This window comes from Passer domesticus, chromosome 2 (assembly GCF_036417665.1).
Source record: "Passer domesticus isolate bPasDom1 chromosome 2, bPasDom1.hap1, whole genome shotgun sequence".
NCBI lineage: Eukaryota > Metazoa > Chordata > Aves > Passeriformes > Passeridae > Passer > Passer domesticus.
This window is the reverse complement of record NC_087475.1, coordinates 25,865,050-25,884,414: the sequence shown is the minus strand read 5'-3', so window position 1 is coordinate 25,884,414 and position 19,365 is coordinate 25,865,050. Positions and strand designations below refer to the sequence as shown.

The 19,365-nt window shown below is 37.4% G+C and overlaps 1 protein-coding gene across 9 annotated transcripts in view; it reads right to left on the bottom strand.

Annotated features, from left to right (window-relative positions):
• ARHGEF7 (Rho guanine nucleotide exchange factor 7) overlaps positions 1-19,365 on the bottom strand; it is a 113,975-nt gene that overhangs the window by 16,762 nt on the left and 77,848 nt on the right. For all 9 annotated transcript variants that reach the window (XR_010355638.1, XM_064407825.1, XM_064407817.1 and 6 more), the window contains 9 exons: positions 16,745-16,883; positions 15,811-15,870; positions 14,455-14,601; positions 12,564-12,650; positions 9,106-9,184; positions 7,632-7,771; positions 6,786-7,010; positions 5,640-5,733; positions 2,797-2,886 (listed from right to left, as the gene is read on the bottom strand). Coding sequence is in view for 8 of the 9 variants with exons in the window: in XM_064407825.1 (XP_064263895.1) it covers positions 2,797-2,886; positions 5,640-5,733; positions 6,786-7,010; positions 7,632-7,771; positions 9,106-9,184; positions 12,564-12,650; positions 14,455-14,601; positions 15,811-15,870; positions 16,745-16,883 (1,061 nt within the window). In the remaining variant the exon portion in view is untranslated. The remainder of the gene's footprint in view (positions 1-2,796; positions 2,887-5,639; positions 5,734-6,785; positions 7,011-7,631; positions 7,772-9,105; positions 9,185-12,563; positions 12,651-14,454; positions 14,602-15,810; positions 15,871-16,744; positions 16,884-19,365) is intronic.

Genomic DNA, 19,365 nt, shown 5'->3' with positions numbered 1-19,365 from the left:
TGGTCTGGGGAGGATTTGACTGGGCACAGAGCAGTAAACAAACACAGTAAGCCAGCATGATCCAGCACCAATGTGAAAAGCAATAGCCCCTTCCCCATCACATATCTGTACCTCATCCTTTCCCTCCCTTGCAATGACACAACCTTTTGTACAGCTGCTTCATGAGCCAGGTCAGGAAACAGCTTCAGATGAAAAAATCTTTTGTAGGGTTAGTTTTTTCAAGCAGGTAATTTTCCCACCAGCTCACAACACAGCCAACAGAAGTGCTTGTGTCACCACTGTGAAGAGGAAAATGAAGGGGGAAAAAGAAAAGCAAAGGTTCTCATGCAGAGCAGGGCTGCTGATTACTAAATCAGCAGCAACATCTTGCACCTATTGAAGGAGATTGTCAAAGTATATTTTCTTCTGTGCCCATACCCCTTGTTATTTGTGGCAAATTAACTCGCAGAAAAACATGGCCAAGAGCCTAAGTGACACAGCCTAGCCCATTCTGACCCCTCACACACCTCCTCCTACATGCCTGAGTCCATCTCCCCAGTTCAATATTTTTAGATCTCTAGAATCATTAGTCAAACATAGTAAGGACTGGTTTTTTAACTTTTCAAGGCCTGTCAATATCCAAGGATTGAAGTGGCCATGTTACGAGCCACCATACACATGATATTGCAGAGGATTTTAAGTCCTCATTTGAAGCAGAAATGCAAAATAAGGTCAGTGTACAAAAAGCACGAGAAAGTCAGACTCTGCTCTTTCATTTCCATCTGCCTACCCAAATTAAATCCCACTTTTTCCCACCCAAACAACTGATAAAGAGCTGCTCTGCTACCTCTAATACTACACCTTACCAGTATGCACTGGTGCCATAGCTCTGCTGTACTGACACTGCCAAAAGCAGCAGATTAAGGTGCAGTAGGGGAATTGCCCAGTGAGTGTTGTCAGGGACAGGCAGAATATTAACTGGGAGGTAAGAATGGAGTATGTAAAAAACCAGCATAATTCACAGATGACAGGCAACTCTCTCATTCTATTATTCTACAATGACTACTGCTCCAACAGAAGCAATTTCAGCTTTATTGGTTCTTCCCCTATTTTCAATTCCAGTTTACAAATGGACCTTCTGAAACCTAGTCTTAGGTGACAACACTGTGCTTTCCAAACAAAGCAGCTGTGTGCCTAATCAATAAAAAATTGTTTCTTGCTGCAATTAAGGGCAAATAAAAGAGCTGACTTCTGATGTATGCAATGATACCCACAGCACTATGTATATTTCTTAAATATACATAGACAGGAAAAATAGGCAAGCAAAAAAAAATCGTATCCACTTCATATCTGCACACACACACTACTGTGCAAGTGCAAATGTTTTCCCAACCATTTCTTGTCACGTTATTCTTGGAAATAACAGAACACAGTTGAGGTGTTGAAACAGCAATCATCTCATTTGATTTTGTTTGGAACAACAGTATATCTTCAGAACTTTGAACTCATTCATTCCTTTTATCCAATTAAACACACTACTGTAATGACTGTAGGACTTTAAAAAGATTAGTATTAAAAAATAGTAGTGGTAGCTGATTTCATGATCTTGGAGATAAACAGTTCATTAAGACAGAAAAATTAAAATTAAGGCTCTTGTTACTTGAGAGGTTTTTACAATCTAATAGAACTGCCATATTCCCATTGCAAGTTACATAGGAATACAAAGTAGCTGTGGTTTTTTTTTTTTTCAAGGTGGCAATAGCAAATAAATGTGTATTAGGAAAATTCAAGAACTAAGTCTGCAATTGTGTTTTAATACTTCAACTGTCAGCACGAAGTGCTTTTGCTTGGAAGCAAAACCGGCCTAGAGCATTGTAGGCAGCAGTAAAAATTATGAATATTGCAAAATTTAAATATCTTTAGTGGACAAGAAGTTATGATGTCCAGTCTTCTAGTTCCAGCAAAACCAGCCAAGTACCTCAAAATTCATCATACTGTGTTCCAAGGATCTCCAAATTAAATTTGTATTCAACAGTGCAAAAAGGAACAAACGCAACAGCATTTTCTCCTTCCTTGTGTAAATGGAACACATGCTGGTGGACTCCCCTGCTTTGAGCAATGTTTTACTTACAATACAGAGGAACTCCACATGGCAACCTTGATTTGGATTAAATGAAGTAGGACCCCAGAGGCACGTTACAGGTTTTCAATATGCTAGGTATTGATCTGAGAAACTAAAAATGGCTTTAAGCAACACACATCTGAGAACAACTTCTCCTGAAATTATGAGACGGGATTAAAATTTGTAATTAATACTAAAAACAACTAGTGGCAATAAAATTAAAGAAATTTTTAATAGGTCTAGGTTATTTTTCCATAGACAAAGTCTTTGTTGAACAGAACACAACAAAAATACAGTCCTCCAAAATTACAATGACTTCTACATTCCTCCTACTTACCAGCTTCTTGAAATTTATCCAAAAGCATAGTGATTAGCTGTTACATTCAGTTCAGACATGTCTTATTCATTGGTAAAGCTTTGGTAAAATTTTAAACCATGACAAGTAGTTACATTTGGGTTTTTGATGTTTTGGATTGTTTCAAAATAGTGAAAAAATTATAGTCTCTAAAAATGGTCCTTGGCATTCAATACATAAACAGCTGGCATTCATGTTAAACCAGAAACAGGTTATTATTATTTGCAGGTCCAACTTGCTATTTGCAAAGGCCTGAGAATATACAACACTCTATTTTGCAAACTATCTTATTGATGTTTTAGCTAGAAAGTACTGAAATGGGAAGAAATAGTTAACTTACTTGAATTTAATGTCTGACGCGTTTTGGCACTTGTGCAATATGCTTCAATGACTTTAAGAATTTGAGCATCTTCTTCTAAAGCAGCTGTACCTAGAATCAATGGGAAAAACAGAATTTTTAACATTATTTTCTTAATATAGAAAAAGCCTTTGTAAATCAGTACAGTTCGGTTGAGTCCAAAGGTCATCCTAATCAACCCTTTAAAATTATTTGAATAATACAATTGTAAAATTCAAACTTCAATGAACAAATGTAACAGTTTAAAAGGACAAAGACTATTTTGAAATGCTTAGAAATAATTCAATTCAGAGTAACCACCCATGCATTCAAGAAATTTTATGAGCATCTGATATTGTACAATGTGTTTTGAAATGTGAGGACTCTCATTCTAAACCAGTCATTTTACTGAAAAACCCCAATATACTCAGGTTATTATACGAATACACAACTCAATATCCACACTATTCCATTATTTAATCAAAGAAATCAAAAAATAGAATACTAATTCACAGACAACATCTTGAAAACTTTGCATTTCTATGTATATATATAAATCAAATTCACCCCTTTTAACAGCACATAGTTGAAAACAGAACTCAGAATTAACAACATAACTTCAGTTCAGCATGCAGAAGGGATCATGTACATATATCTGAAAAGTGACTACTCTAAACTACTCAGACTTCAGCACAGAAATAGCACTACTGAACAAATTTAACTATTCAAGCTTGTTTCCAAAAGGTAAAGCTCCACAGCAAATGCCACTGGGTGACTCAGTAAAAATAGTGTCAAATTGTTCACTCACAATAGAGTGAACCTCTACCTCTACCATTATTAGTTTAGATTAGAGAAGTCTATGTGCAAAGAAAGACAATTTGTTGTTTTAAAAGCATTTTTCCTCTTTTCCCCTGTGAAATAACGAGGTTTGAAGATTTCCCACTACATGAATCTGAGAAGCCTTCAATATCAAAATGCAGTTGTATTCTCTGCCAGCCAATACATCCTGCTGGGTTTTGCGATTTATAATCACCACAACAAAGCCAACTTTCCAAACATTTGCTGGGACAAGCTAGCTACTGCAGAAATTATCTTGACCCAATACAATTTTCCTACAGCTTAAGAGATGCAGGAACCCTAAAGTATGGGTTATCCCTCTCTCAAGGCAGGAAAAATAATTGGATTTTGTAGTTAGAATGCAGCACCATATAATTACAGTAGCAGAACAAACACTACACTTCTGAAATAGCATTTTGAGGTCAGTCAGTTGAAACATCTCAGTTGTTTTCTGTTGAAATGCTAATTTGACACAGCAGTTCTCAAAACACAGCCCATAAATCCTCTGGATTTCTGAGAAGGGAAGTAACAAAATCCAGACCTCTCTACCAATATGCTTTAAATTCTGTAAAAGTGGGAAACTTATATATCTTAAAAAAAAAAAAAAAAATTGAGACAGTTGAAGAAACACTAACAGAAGCTTCTAATTACTGATTAGGGAAGATGAATACCAAGAATCTGTAAGAAACACACCAAGGAATACCTTTCAATAAAAGTTATTGAATCAGGAGTAGAACAATATATTTGCAAACTACAGACTCCTGCTTTCCCCCAAGTAAAAACCCTTAACTCCTCCCATTGTGTTCTTTAACAATTGCTAAACCTGCCATTTGACAGCTTCATCATCATCATTACAACTACTGAATCTCCATTCTCCAGCATCTGAGATGATACTGTATTACAGTATTTTCATTTTTCCTAAACAGGTGCCTTGCTGTAAGGATAAACCATGCTGGACTACAATATCCACCTGCACATCTATGGACAGAGAATCGTTCTACTCATTACCTAAACCTCTGCACTATGAAATTCACAGAACATCAGAAGGACTAACACCTCAGACAAACCAAGAGCACCCTGAGGAAAAGCTTTTTCTCTCCAACTCTGTATAGGCCTGTGAGAGACAACTGCCACAATAACACACTTCATGCACTGAGCACTCATGGCACACTCTTAAAAAGCCCATGAGCAAAAGACAGACACAGAAACAAAAGCAACAGCAAAAATCTGTCCAATAAAACACCCTGTCTTTTATTGATACAAGTAATCAGATTATTCATTCACTCACATTTCTAAGGAAGAATTACAGTAACACTGACAAGTAAGTGAATACTGTGTTTGCTTGATAACATTAATGCTCCCTCCACTTCAAATTATCCTAACATCCAGATTTTGACCTCTTTCTGTACATTACTAAGTCTCATTCAGAGCAGCATTTTTCTTCAGACTTCAAGCAACCTAACCATCTACAATTTATTTAGATACAGACATGAGCAAATGTCTTATTTACAGGAAATAAGAGAAGACTGTTGGATCCTAGAAGAAGTGATTGTGGAAGCAACTTGTCCTCAAATCAGTAGCAATAACCAGCTTTCCAACACCCAGGACAACAGAATCTCCTAAAAGACCAACTAAAGAACCCAGCTATGAAGAGTAGCTGTGCAAGAGTAGTTCAGTATCTTCACCTTGTTGTTTACAGTACTAAAAGACAGGTTTACCTCACTGAACTTCACCTGGCTATCTAGTGAACCTCCTTGCTTCTGTAACAAACAGAAATAGGCACTTCACAAGCAGACATCCAGTGTAGAAATGAGTAAAGCTCTACAAATGTCATCACAGCATAAGATGACTATAACAAATCATCCTCTGGAGATACCTACCCCTCTCCCCTGACATGAGAGAGGAAACCAGGTGACCTGCTTACACTGGACACCTAACTCTTACAGAAATTAAACTGATGTTAATTCCACCCTTTGTATTATGCAGATGTTTGTTCAAATCTCTCTTACTTTTTCTCAGTGCAAACTCTTCATCCGATGGCTTCCGCTCTGGCTTGCGTTTGGGAAGCAGCTTTTTCATGGTTTTAGGGCTTTTACTGAGATCCTGTACAGAAAAAATAAAAAGTAGAGCTTCTAGACAGCATTTCAAGAATTTAACTTCTAAGAGGCATACAGGAATTACTAACTAAAAGCCTTTTAACAGCACCAAAATTCAGTTTACTAATATTTTTTGCCATGCTCAGTTTGCTTGAATTGGCCGATTTCCTCTCTACCCTTCCTCAAACTATACACACAACCAAGTATTTTATCTGTTCTATTAACAGAAATATACATAAAACCTGCTGCAAAGGCATTCAGCCTGTTTGGGAGCTAGACTGAAGAGAAGAGGCAGGAATACCTTAACAGATCTTTTTCCTGAACAGTTGAAGAGACAACCCATTTCACTTGTCTAGTGGGAAGCAAGTAAAAGAGGACCTAAGAAGGAAGCTTGGCAGCTACTATACCCTTCAAAGCCAAAATTTATAAAAGTCTAGGTCTGTTTTTACAGAGGTCTACAGAAAAAAACAAACAAACAAAAAAAAACCAACCAACAAACACCAAAAACCAACATAACAAACAAACAAAAGCCATAAACAAATAAACAAACCCAGCAGCATTTCTGCTCAAAATGTGGTCACAGTAATTTACAGGAACAACACTAAGTTTCAGGGCCAAAAGGAAGATGCTGGTCTACCCTTTACCTTAAGGATATAATACATCTTCTGTGAAAACACAGAACGAGAAAGTAAAAAGGTGACTGACCAGGACCTACCGAAGATTATCAAGATAGGTTTTGGACATTATTGTAGGCTAAACAATATAAAGATTATTGAAATTTTAATACATTGGAGAATTTAGTGGCGTACACATGAAAGCATAAAAGGATTTCAATTTAAATTACAAAATAAGCATATAGTACAGCCAAACAGAAGAATCTCTTACAGCAGCTAAGTTTCAATACAAATCTTGCACTGCAGATCAACTCTCGCTCTTTCCCCGTTTATGAGATTTACAAAATTAAAGCAAAGTCACATAGACACAGCCACCAAAAAAGAATTTACAACTTCCTGCTGAAGGTCTGCCACAGTGTCTTGTTTCTGGGCTGCTGCCCCTCACCTCTTTATAGCACAGAGCTGCTGAGGGCCGCAGGGGAGGCGCGGGCCGCAGGCAGCTCAGGCTCCAAGGCTTGGGCGTCTTGGGAGGCTCCAGCGGTCCCCAGTTTATCGTGGTGTGTGGAGTCCCATGATGAGAGGGATGAGGGAGAGTGTGGTAGGCAGGAGTCAGTGGTATTGGCTTGCTGTCTGAATGCTTGCTGGAGGGAGTCACTGGGTGGGAAGGAAGCTGTTGAACATGATGGGAAAGGAAAGAAGGGATATTATCATAATGGAGACAGTGTCATCAAGGAAATAATCCCACTTGCTAGAGAATTTCTGTTTATTACAGCTGGCCTTCAAAAAATTTTACACTAAAGTATTTTTTGGAAAAAAGGAGCTTAAATTTTTTTATTGTCTACCACAGACAGAGCAAAAACTAAAGATAGAACAGCTACAAGCAGCCCTGCTCCCACTTCTCTCACCACTAAGGGTGGAGCTAAATTTAGCACCATTCATATCCAACAATTCAAATGCAGAACCCAAAAGAAATTACTGTTTCTCCACAGCCTGTCAAGTACATCACCAATTACAACCTACAGTTCTAAGTATTTAAAAGATGGTGATGTATGCACTTGGTCAAAACAGAAAAAGTAATGATAATGAACTTTCTTTCACCCCAGTTAACTGTTACACTGAGGTTTAAGCATTTTATTCTTTGTTCACACAAAAATAGAATTATCGTTTTACCTATTAAACTACAGTGACAAAATTCAGTTCTTGTTACTAATGGCTAAAAAAAAGGCTTTCCATGGTGTTATATTTGCCAGACAACCTAATTATAACCTAATTCTGCTCATTCACTGCTTACCGTGTGAGATGGCACAGAGTGAGGTTTAATGGTGGGATTCCCAACACTTGTGACTTTGGTTTGCTTCTGCAGGTGATCCACCCATTCATGCAAATCTTGTTGGTTGTTACAAGATACTAATATCCTTTCAATCATATTTCCTAAGTGACAGACATCAGAAAGACATAGGAAACGAAAAAGAACAGTTTAGTCAATCTGACATGATTTCATTTTTTAAAACCTTATGTATTCTCAATAATAAGCAAAAATTTAAATAATATATTCAGTACAACGGCATCCCATTTTTCCAGGTTGTAACACACATCACCTCCATGTATTTATTCTTAGCCTAGTACAGTTCTACTTTTTTCCTTTAACTCTAGTAATTAAGCACAACCTTAAATGACAAGAGTAGGAGACAGGCTCATCTACCAGCCTTATGCTCCTCCATCTTCCCCAGCAAAGCCAGAACACAGCCTAAAATGTCATTGTTGAGTCTGTACAATACAGGAAAAGTTATATAGTAAGAGTTCACCAATTTTATCTCAGAAGAAGGAATAAAATCAAAGCTAAGGCAGAATTCATTTGTTATCTCAACCAAAGATAAATGATTATATGGTGCAGAAGTGAAAGTTAACACCATTTAACCCATTGCATTCCCCTTGAGATCAGCCTCATAGCTATTATTGCACAAAAACCACTTTTTTTTTCTCAATACAAACAATTCTTTCCCCTGTGACTCATAGCATTGATATCATACTTGAGACAGTCAAAATTAGTTTCTTCAAATGCAACCTGCTTGGATGTAGAACTGATCCAGGAAATTAATGAAGATACAAAACTCCACCATGGGGACCCTGCACTGCCCTTTAAATTGTCTCATGATATACATGATGAAATGAATGACTAAACAGATAGAAATTACCTAGAAGCACAATGGCAACCATCATTAACATCAGAGATGCTAAATAAGCATCTCATTTTCTCAGAAAGAGGTGGAAAATTTCTACAAGAAAACTCTTGTTCAAAGCTCTTCCAGAGCCTCTTGAATTCCTGTTCTTTCAGTAAATAGTGTACTTGGAACTGCTTCATCACAAAAGATCTTCTCCCAGGCTACTGCTCCATTCATTAAGACACAGAAATTCCAGGATGAATCCCATGCAAAGAGCACCTTAACTGCATAAGAGAAGCAGTAAAAACCAACCTTCAAGTGAGGCTCTGGCTAGCTGTGTTACAAAGTCTGAATAACCACAGGATGGCTGAGGCTGTAAGGGACCTCTGTAGGTCCCCACTGATCAAGCACAGACACTTGGAGCTGTTGCTGGGATCATGGCCAGGGAGCTTTCCAGTACCTCCAAGGACAGCCCAGGCACCCTGTGCCAGTGCTTGGTCACCCTCACAATATACAAGTTTTTTCTTCTGTTCAGAGTGAGCATGATGTTTGAAACAGTATATGCTGGAATAACTAGTAAATAAAAATACTAATGGGCAATACCTGATATTTCAAATGCATTTTTATGGTTTTCACTGTCTTCTAGCTTTGTAATAGTCATTCCTGTCATAGGCAGTTTTCCCTTAAAAAGAAAAAAGATGTTGACATTAAATACAAAACACATTAAAACATTACTAATGAAAGAAAAGCTCTGAAAAAAGACATTCACAGTAAATTGACACATACACCCCAACAGGTTTAAAAACATTCAAAAATCCATACAAACATCTCATAATGGGAGTTTTTCATGTGTCCAACTTCTGCAAATGATATCTGTGATGTCAGTAAGTCTGGCTGATACCTATTCAGGCTACAAAATCCATACAAACACAACAGTGATCATTCCTCAGTCTCAGGTTCCTGAAACTGAGACCTTCAGGATCATATTACATGACTGGAGGCAACAGTGACTCTTCTTCAAGCTCATTTGTTTGCAAACTGTCTTATTAGCTCCCAGAATAAAGTCTGTAGGACAAGTAAATTTATAAAGGAGTATTTCACTAAATAAATGCATCAATTATTTACTGAAGATTTATTTCTCTAACAAAGCCACAACTAAATTCCCTCATGGAAATACTTTGAGGGGAAAAAAAAGCAGTGAACACCTTCAAATTTCTAAGTCTTCTGAAGAAGAACTTACTAATTTTTCAGGAGATCCCATTTTAAACTCAGTCAAGCAGGGAAAAAAGTAGTTTAGGATAACTTTTTGACCCTTTAGAAACAGATGAATAAATAAAATTTAGTATTTTTGTGATGAAAAGCTTCACTGAAAACAAAACTTCAAGAAAAGTTCTTTAAGACATTCTGTATTCTCCTGCACAGAAACACTATTCAGCAAATACTGGCAAAAGCACAAATACTATGCACTGTGGAATTTTGGCTCCAACACAGCAGAAAGAATAAAAAACAACTTCATGTTTTCCTCTTTCCTAAAGACAGCAGAATGGACAAAGGTTTCTTAGAAGCTAGAAAATGAAAAATCACTTGGTATTCTGTAGGCACAGAGCATGCTCAGGGGCCCAAGATACCAAAGAGAAAGGAGGAGTTCTCTTGTGGCAGCTTCCCCCGGGAAGGAAACATGGTGGCCATGTGCACTATTAAATGCAACTAAAATTTGCTCTTTTGCCTTTTTTCCTGTCTGATGGTTCATGAATAACACAGCATAAAACCACAACAAGAGAGATGTGCAAGAACTGCTGACACAGGTGGGGAGGCAATATAGGGGTACCCTGGAGACAGATCACCTGAACCACATGGCAAGAAAAAGTACAAACCCAGCAAAATGGAAAACTGAAGTGAACTGGTGAATCATTTGTATTTCCCTTCTTTTAACAAACAATTGTGCAGCCTTCCTAAGGAGTATGGTCCTTACTTCTTGTGACTTCAGCTTACCACTGCTAAAAGTTCTTCCCATTAGCTCACATCGTAGCTATCAGCACTATCAACCAGAAAATCTGAAGCCTGACAACAAGTGGGCTATTCAGAAATGCAGGGAAGGTGTTATGTAGGATGATGCCTCCATCATCCTACATAATTATGCCTGGCATAATTTCTTTGAGAATGACTGGGAGAACTCCATCATCTTCTGCTCGTATCCATCCCAGTTCTGAAATGTGAACCACAGAAAAAAATGTCCAGAAGGCCCACATTATGCACTGTAGACATGGGCTCTGATCAACTGTCTCAGACACAAACAGTGATGAAATAATTTCACCTTGCTGTGTAGACATTAAAATCTGAGACATTCTCAGTGCTGGGACTATCACACATGAGGTTGTGAGGAAATGAAGAGTTTTGCTTTCAAGAGATGGTTGAACACTAAGAAAGGGTTGTGGCCATTCTGACTAGAAGCTGAAGACAAGTCACAGAAAATGGCTTATTTATTTAATGAAAATTCCTGTACATCTAGGGGATAAAGTGGGTGGGAAGAAGAAATGCAAATTATAGGAGAGGAAAAATAAAGCTTGGCGGACTGTTTAACTTCATGTTGCTTGTTAACATACTAAATTTCCAGTCAGCTGCTTTGTAATCAGTACAGAAGAATCTATCCTCACCAGAAATTCTGACTATGCCACTTGGAACACAGAACTAACCTGCCTTTTTCCATCAACACTGGGATAATTAGAAGTGCCACAAACTTAACAGTCCCCTTGAACCGCCTAATGCAGCAGCATTTCAGAAAAATCCATCTACAATTGTGGCAGGTAAGGTACGAATTCAAACACAAATTTTGGAATTTAATTGCTCCTAATTAAAAAAAAAGTGTCACATTTTTGTGACTGACTGTGGTTGATCACATAGGAATACCAAATGACCAATCTTCAGCATTCCTTTGAAGTAGGCAAATCACTGCTCAGGAGAAAGGAATGAACAGTTCAAGTGTCAGCTTTATAGAAGCACTTCTAGTAGGTGAAATCTGTCTCCTTTTAGAACTCGGTTGCAGTTTTTCCCTGTCTTTTGGTATTTTACTGTGATGCCCCAAACCTGAATGGCATTACTTGAACATTTACAAGACTTGGAAAGTCAGGGATTGCACATTTGTCTCCCTCAGCAGTCTTTGAAACTATATACCCAAGATGCAAGTGTTTTTGTGAAACAGAGCCTAGAGCTACAGGGCAGCCAAGAGAAAGGCACCCCTGCACTATAGCAGCTGTTCCACCTCTGGAACAAGCCTGTGGGACAGCCACAAGTACTCAGCTAGGAAAGTTGGGAGAGAGCTCAAAGACTGTCTAGTGGCTGTGAGCAGAGGATTTGTGAAGTGAAACACCTGGTGCCAAGGTCCCTAGGGCCACCTTGTATGCATTTTGGGTGGTGTTACACTGGAGAGCCTGAGGCTGGGGCCAGGAACTGAATGTCAGTCTGTGTACTTGATCATTTCCCACAGTTAGAGCATCAAGTGTACATTTGGAGCATGCCTTCCACTTCAGCTTCATCCAGATGGAATCTAGTCTGTGAGCCCCAAAACAACTTCTACTCTGTGACTCAGTGCTCATTAAACAGAAAAAACCTAAAAGATGAATTTTGAAAGTGTGCCACCAATTCCAAGAAAAAACACTCACGTGGATGCATCTAAACAAACTGATGGTAACAGCCTAATTCACACTAATGAAAGCTTAAGGGCGCTGTGCAATTTTGTTAAGTCTCAAGCAGCAAAGAGCGCTAACAAACCTATGCAGCAACACTGGTTCCCCACACAGATCTTAAAAGTTCCCAATACTTCCTCTCATCATCTACTCCTAACAAGGTTAAAAAAACTAATGTCTCCTTGGTGACAGTCACACATACAAAGAAAATCAAACCCTGGGGTTCTAGGGCAGAATTTTGTAAGACAGATGACCACTTCTTATTGCAGATATTACCTTTTTTCTTTAAAGTTTAAATATAAAGTTTCCTATGAAATATCATTTGGAAAGAACACATCCCCCAACCCATTTTACACATACATAAATGTAGTACTTTACCTGATAGATAAAGCCACTCATTCTTGGGCTGGCAGACAACATCAGCAAAATGTTAGGGAAGAGAAGAAGATACCTTTCATTCTTCTCCTTGTTAAAAGAAGAAAATGAAAAAGTAAATACACCTTCACAAGTCCCGTCATCCATTTTTCTATTACTAAAAGTTCTCAGCATTATAACTGGATGATTATATTTGCTCACTTCAAAACTATTTCTCCATTGTATTAAAAAAAAAAAAAAAGAAGAGAAGAAGACAGAACTACTTATTTTCTATTTGAAAAGTGCTACTAACACATGCCTATACTTTTTCCAGAAAAGTACAGCCTTGTATTTTAAAACAGGATTTTTACAGTCTGGGTGAAATATTGACCTTGCTTAATATGATAACAACTGTGTGGCCAATTTCAGTAAAACCAAAATTACATACTGGATCTATTTCTTCCTATAATTTAGATGGATACTTTTACAGTCATATCGAGACTGTGGTCTCTCAAATTGGAGATCAGATTTTTAAACAGTGGGTTATGCTGAGAAGCAAAGGAATAATCAGTACAGTCACAGCAAAAGCACTCATTACTTTGTTCTGGTTTTAATTTTCTGGTTTCATGTATGGTTTCATCCATTGTGGTTTTGTTTTGGGGTATTTTTATGGAATAAGGAATAAGTTTACTCTGAATCTACTGCTATAAACAATAAAAGGGAGAAGCACTAAAGTGAAATATTTTAATAACAACCTAAGTACATCAACTGACAAAGCTACCATCCTAATTTCAAGCATCTTTGCAAAATTACAAGAACCTTAGCTTAGGTTTTAATGTTTTTAAGTAAACATTTGCAAATGTCTATATAATTTTTAGAAAGACAAAATCTAACCCATTTGCTGTTGCACAAATGAAGCTGTCCTGTGTCTTGCCAAAAAGCTGCTATGCTAAACAGAAACTTCTAGAAGTCCATTACATTTGACATTTTATCTCATGATGAGAGTGGGCAATGGTGATTTGTTTTGCTGGCTTCAAAAAGAGACATGACTGCAGAAGATGCACTATCAGCTCTACTGAATCTTATTTAACACCTAACAAAATATCTGAAAGAAAAACATCAAGTGACTAACTTCTAAATATTCAGCTACATAAACATTTTATGGACCTCTTTGTTCTAAGGGAGGAAATGGACTGAATGAGGTTGCAATTCAAAAGCCCTCATCAGATTCAAAGCCTCAAGGATTTTTCAGGAGAACAACAAGCAATGAAAACATGTCAGTAACCTGTATAACATTGCATTTCTGTTAGTTCTTGCTTTTCCGATTATTTGAACATTAGTTCTGGTAGGACAATTTTTTCTTTATGTTTTATTTGCTTCTTTGGTTAGAAAAAAAAAAATCACCCAACTCTGTCACTGTTAACTTTCTAATTTATCTTCTTATTCTATTTCTCAAAAAGCATTTGGTATCAAGCTTGTATTTCAAAATTAATTACTTGAGCAATGTGCCCGTAACAGCCAAAAAAGAGTTTGTCTCAGACACCTTACAACATAAAACTTTAAACCTTTTGCTATTTAAAACACACTGTAATAACTGCTATGCACAATGATCCTGTAACATAACAACACATGGAAAATCTTGTTCAATTATGCCCTCTGAAAAAAGCCCTGCAAAAATCATCCTACAACATTTATAACTACTGTATTTAGTCGCTTTTCAGTAAACTTTACAGAAGAGACCATCCATCTTCAAGGAATTTTATTTCAGGTTTTGTAAAATATGCCTTAAATCAACACAGAAAGACTAGCTTAGATTATCATCTCTGAAGCACTCTCTTTATTTCTGTTGTATAATGATTATAATGAATTTTATTCAAAACTGGAAGAGTAACAGTATAGATGAGAAGGACATTACCTCACTTCCAGCACACTGAATCATGACTTGGGACATGTAAATGACATTGCCAAGTGTTTTGATGTCCTCTCCCTCCCAGCAGCGAATAGCTTCTGTCAGTATTTGCAGTTCAAGTTCTTTCCGTTTCCGTACTTCTTGACACTGTGCCTGACAAACACAGGGAAAACATCATCTCTACAAACTCTAACAATCTGGAATGGGTTAAGGGTAGAAATACCACTACAGTTGTATTTACTGCTGCTGTGCTTGTAATACACACAAGACAGCATCTTACTTGAAGCATTTTCATTTAGATGACTGCTACCAATATTTTTATAAACTAGTTCTACTGAATTAAATATTATGGCTTTTCAATACATTGACTTCAATTACCATTCCAAATTCAGTCATAGCTCTGCTACTCAATTTTCTCCTTCCTTTATACTTCAAATTTTGGTATGACTAACCAAAAATGGACATGCTCAGCAGCAAAGAGTAACACAGTGACTCTGTCAGAAATACACATCTATACAACAAAGCATCTTTCAGTAAGAAGGGACATGCCACTTGCGCAAACCTGAGTGTTTATAACCTTGTGTTCCTACTTTTATTAAGTAACTCCAACCTGCTCTACTTCTGTTTATTTGAATTTTTCTGAACAGAATTGTTTCCTCTTGTTTTTATAGCACCCAAGAGGATGTAACTCACAAACCTCTTCTGAACACTGATAACACTAAATTTCTGATTGAAAAAATAAAAAATGTCAGGTTATCATCAGCATACATTCTTAAGAGGAAGCACAACACATTAAGTTTCTGATAACTGAGACTGCACTAATCATTGCTTGTTGCAGTTGAGGCATAGTTTTTCTTTTTTTTCTTTTTTTTTTTTTTCTAAAGACAGTAGCAGACAGCTTATCTGTTCAAATTAGGCTTCCTGTTCCAATTGTAACTAGAAGTTTTGCATCTTCTCAACTTCACTAGCACTTTTCTCTTCAACCTCTCTAAAATCCAATGCCATTCCCTGAGAAGGAATGCACATAGGAAAAAAAACCAAAAAAACAACAGAATATGTACTCATTTGTTGTAAAGAAGCCCTTCTTCAGGGCACTAGTCATGCAAGCACTAGTAGAAAGGGGGATGAAGTATAATGATAGGGCAGACAAAGAGGTGTAAAATACTTTGCACAATTCTTACACCAATAGTCTACTTACTACAACTCCCCAGCAAATTACCATCCTTAGCTCTGCCTACACACAACATTGATTCCCATTATTACACATTTATGAAAAAGCTTCACTTTTTTAAGCAATAGAGGAAGATGTAACTAGAAAACATTCTACTTAAAATATATAATCCATTCTTTTATGACTCTTACAGAAAGATTTTTGAAGGCAGTCATGGATTTTTGAATATCTGGACGATCCGGATGATAATCCTAAAAAAAAATAGAGAAAACATACATAAAAGGTTCAGTTCTAGCAAAATTAATTTTAAAAATTGTAAGAGGCTTAACTAAAACCAAATAAACAATTCTGCAAAATTGAAGTTTAGACTGATCTAGTCTCTTCATGGCCTTCTCATATTAAACACTGGTGGGTCTGGCTCGTAGTAGAACTACAGTTACTTAGCACAGTCCTAGTTATACTTAAAATTGAGCCAAAGAAGTTTTACAAGACCTAGCGGATAAGAGATTTTGAAATCTCAAGAGGAAAGAGTTAACAGAGCTTTGTTTAGCAGGTTAGCTTTGTCACAAAGGTGATTTCCTACAGACTAACACGTTCTACTGTCACTGGCTGGCAAAACCAATCTATGTGACAAGAACCCCACACTTTCTCTCTTTTTTCCCACTCCAAACATATAACCTATAAAATCCAAAGGTGAAAAGAGTAGGTCCTCAAACACCTTCTTGTCCTGTAAAGATCACTTTTGGACAGTGCTCACTAGAAGTCAGAGGGGCTATTTTGCCAATGTGTTCAGCATACTGAAGTGAAAGGCAGCACTCCCTCTGCAAGATAAAGTGGCCTCAAGTAGTGTGCAGTGGACACATTCAATGTCAAGTCAACTGAAGACCCTGGTAAGACTGTTCTAGGAATGAGGATTAGCTTCTCTGGATAGTTTTACTTTAAATGTTTATCTTTTACAGGAAGTTTTACTGCACTGACTTTTACATAAACCACTGCAGCCTGTAGTTTAGAAGGCTGAAGAGCAAGCAAATGCAATTTTGGGTCCCATCATGTTTGACATGTACCTTTAAAATAATTGTTGTCAAATCATCATTAAGCTGGAACATAAATGCTGATAAGATATACCTCCATGTGCCTTTCAAGTTCTTTGAGTAACGTGGGGTATTTATCCAGACGCATAAAAGGTTTGCTGAGGCCCGTGGTCAGCACAAGGATCCCAGGGCTGTTTGCACCTTTCATCTCCATGAATTCTCCTAGTTCCTCACTGTGTACACAAGATATTTAAGCAAAGTAAGATTAAAATTATCAAAACAAATAAACTACATTGGATTCATGGTTCAATCTTTTACCTGTAATGAACAATGCCAATAAAACAGGACGCCAAAAAAAAATAAAATTGAAGTATAACTTAAGTGCTGTGACCAGTTAAAATTATTTTTAATTATTATTTTATTTATTATTAAGTTTATATTTTAATTATTAAATAAAATACAGGAACAAATCCATGTGCAAGTCTGGGATCCAACCAGGGAAAAACATATATAGGAACAAATTTACTGTTCTAGACAATCAGTGCTCAAAGACAGTTCCTAAATGTTGCACCATCCAAGAAACAATTACAGAATGAAGCTGCATTTTATTACTCAGCTGTTTATTCTAGTAAAACCACATATGACTACAGAGGTGGTTTACACAAGTAATACACAAGAATTAGTCAAATGCTTCATATACAATTAAAAAATAGGTATTTTCATGGTGTCAGGCACTAATAAGAAAACAGAACATTTCAGAAGGTTTTTTTCTCTCACACTTACGTTTTATGACCTCATCTCACATCCAAGGTGTTAATGCAAAAAAATTACCAACATTCATACAAATGGTAGAAATAATCACCGTGCAGTCTATTCTCTAATGAGCTAGGGTTTCATTAAGTGTGGCCTTATACAACACACTTCTTTTCACAGCACAGCCACTGTAAGAAATCCATTCTCTCCATGTATCATGAATTGCTACTTCCTCTCTCCAGATATTTTTGGTTGTTTGAATAAATCAGAACTGGCCCAGCCCCTCAACTTTTACAACTCAGTTAAAACACCAGATCTGAGAATTTCAGCTCCCTTTGCTATCAAGGAAACAAAATAACTACATCTTCTGCTTACAATGCAGAGTTTTAGAGAACTATGATGGAGGAGGACTAGCTTCTCAAGAGTTTAAATCACCAAGAACAAAATGAGCCCTCTCCATTCAGAATGGAAGATATGACAGCATCTGGGCTGATTGCCAGGCTTAATAAAATACAAGTTGCAAAAGAACACAGAATCCAAAGGCAAAAATCTATGTAAAAATTTCAGAAAGTCATTTATTAAATATGTAACATCTTACTGTACTCAAGACACACACACACACTCCTTCCCACTGCAGAACAAGTGACACTGATTATTCATGTCATTTGTCCAAGTAAATGAAGACAACAGAACAAGAACACAAACATGGTGCTTAGGGGCATGGTTTTGTGGTGACTTGGAAGTGCTGGGTCAACAGTTGGATTCTATCTTAAAAGTCTTTTTCAACCTAAATGATTCCACAGTTCTGTGAGCTTCCCATCCCAATGTAAGTGCTCCACCCACCATCCCACCTGGATCATTCACCTCCTAGACACCAAAGTTTCACCCAGTTCACAGGAAAGAAGGCACTTTTCCATACAGTTTACTGCAAGTTTACTTGTCTTCAGATTAGTTAATTGGAATTTACTTACACTACTTTATGTATAGCCAGCACTGTTTCTAATTGTCAGGTCTATCATCATTTTACATCACCTCTTTGAAGAGCTTTTTGCCCCCATTCTAAGGAGGCCCAGGGTCTCCTCAGTGCATGTATTTGTGCTATTTCAGCTGCTTTTAACTACAGAGTCCAGAAAGAGTGTGAGGGGTTTTCTCAACATCTGCTGTGCGCTTTAAAGATGCAGAGAGAAGAGTTGGGCACACTTGGGAAAGACCTTGCGTCCCTCTTAAGCAGGATGTATCAGCAATCCAGGCCTTCTAAATCAGCTTGTGACATAAACAGGTTTTAGCCAAAATTAAAACACCTCAAAAAACTTCCTACAATACCTTGCATGAAGGGTTATAATAATGCAACACAGATGAACCCGAGTACCTTTTGAGCTTAAATTTAAATTTAAGTAAAGCTGGCCAGCTCTGGATACCTAGAGGCTGAAGACCTTGCCTAACACTTCCTTAATCACAGCCCTTGCTTAGCATAAAATCACACCACTTCAGAACTTGACAGCTGACTGCAGTAGCACCCTAACAAAACTACAGATTTTGCCTTGTAACTGTCTTGGGTTTACCAGGTTACCAGCTACTTCCTGGTCAAATATTCAGGGTAATTCCCTGAAACATCAGGCTGCGTGGCTACAGTGTGGTGTCACCTCTCCTCCTGACTCAGTTAAAAGGAAAGAAACTGCTTCCAGTAAGTAATAAAGGAATGATACCCAGTTTACACAGGAAGCTTTACCAAAGTTCACCAAGGAAAGCCCTTCTGCCAGACAGCACTGACTGGTTTTCAATTTCAATTCCCTGTGTGTACGACACTGATCATGTGCAAGTCATTGCTCTTCTGTTATATGCATTCATTGTACCTGTAATCATCCCCACCCATTTCAGCATCATAAAGTCAGGTTACACACAGTACTTGATACTTCATCTTCTTAAAGACATTTCCTACAAGAACCAAGAGGAAGTAGCTGT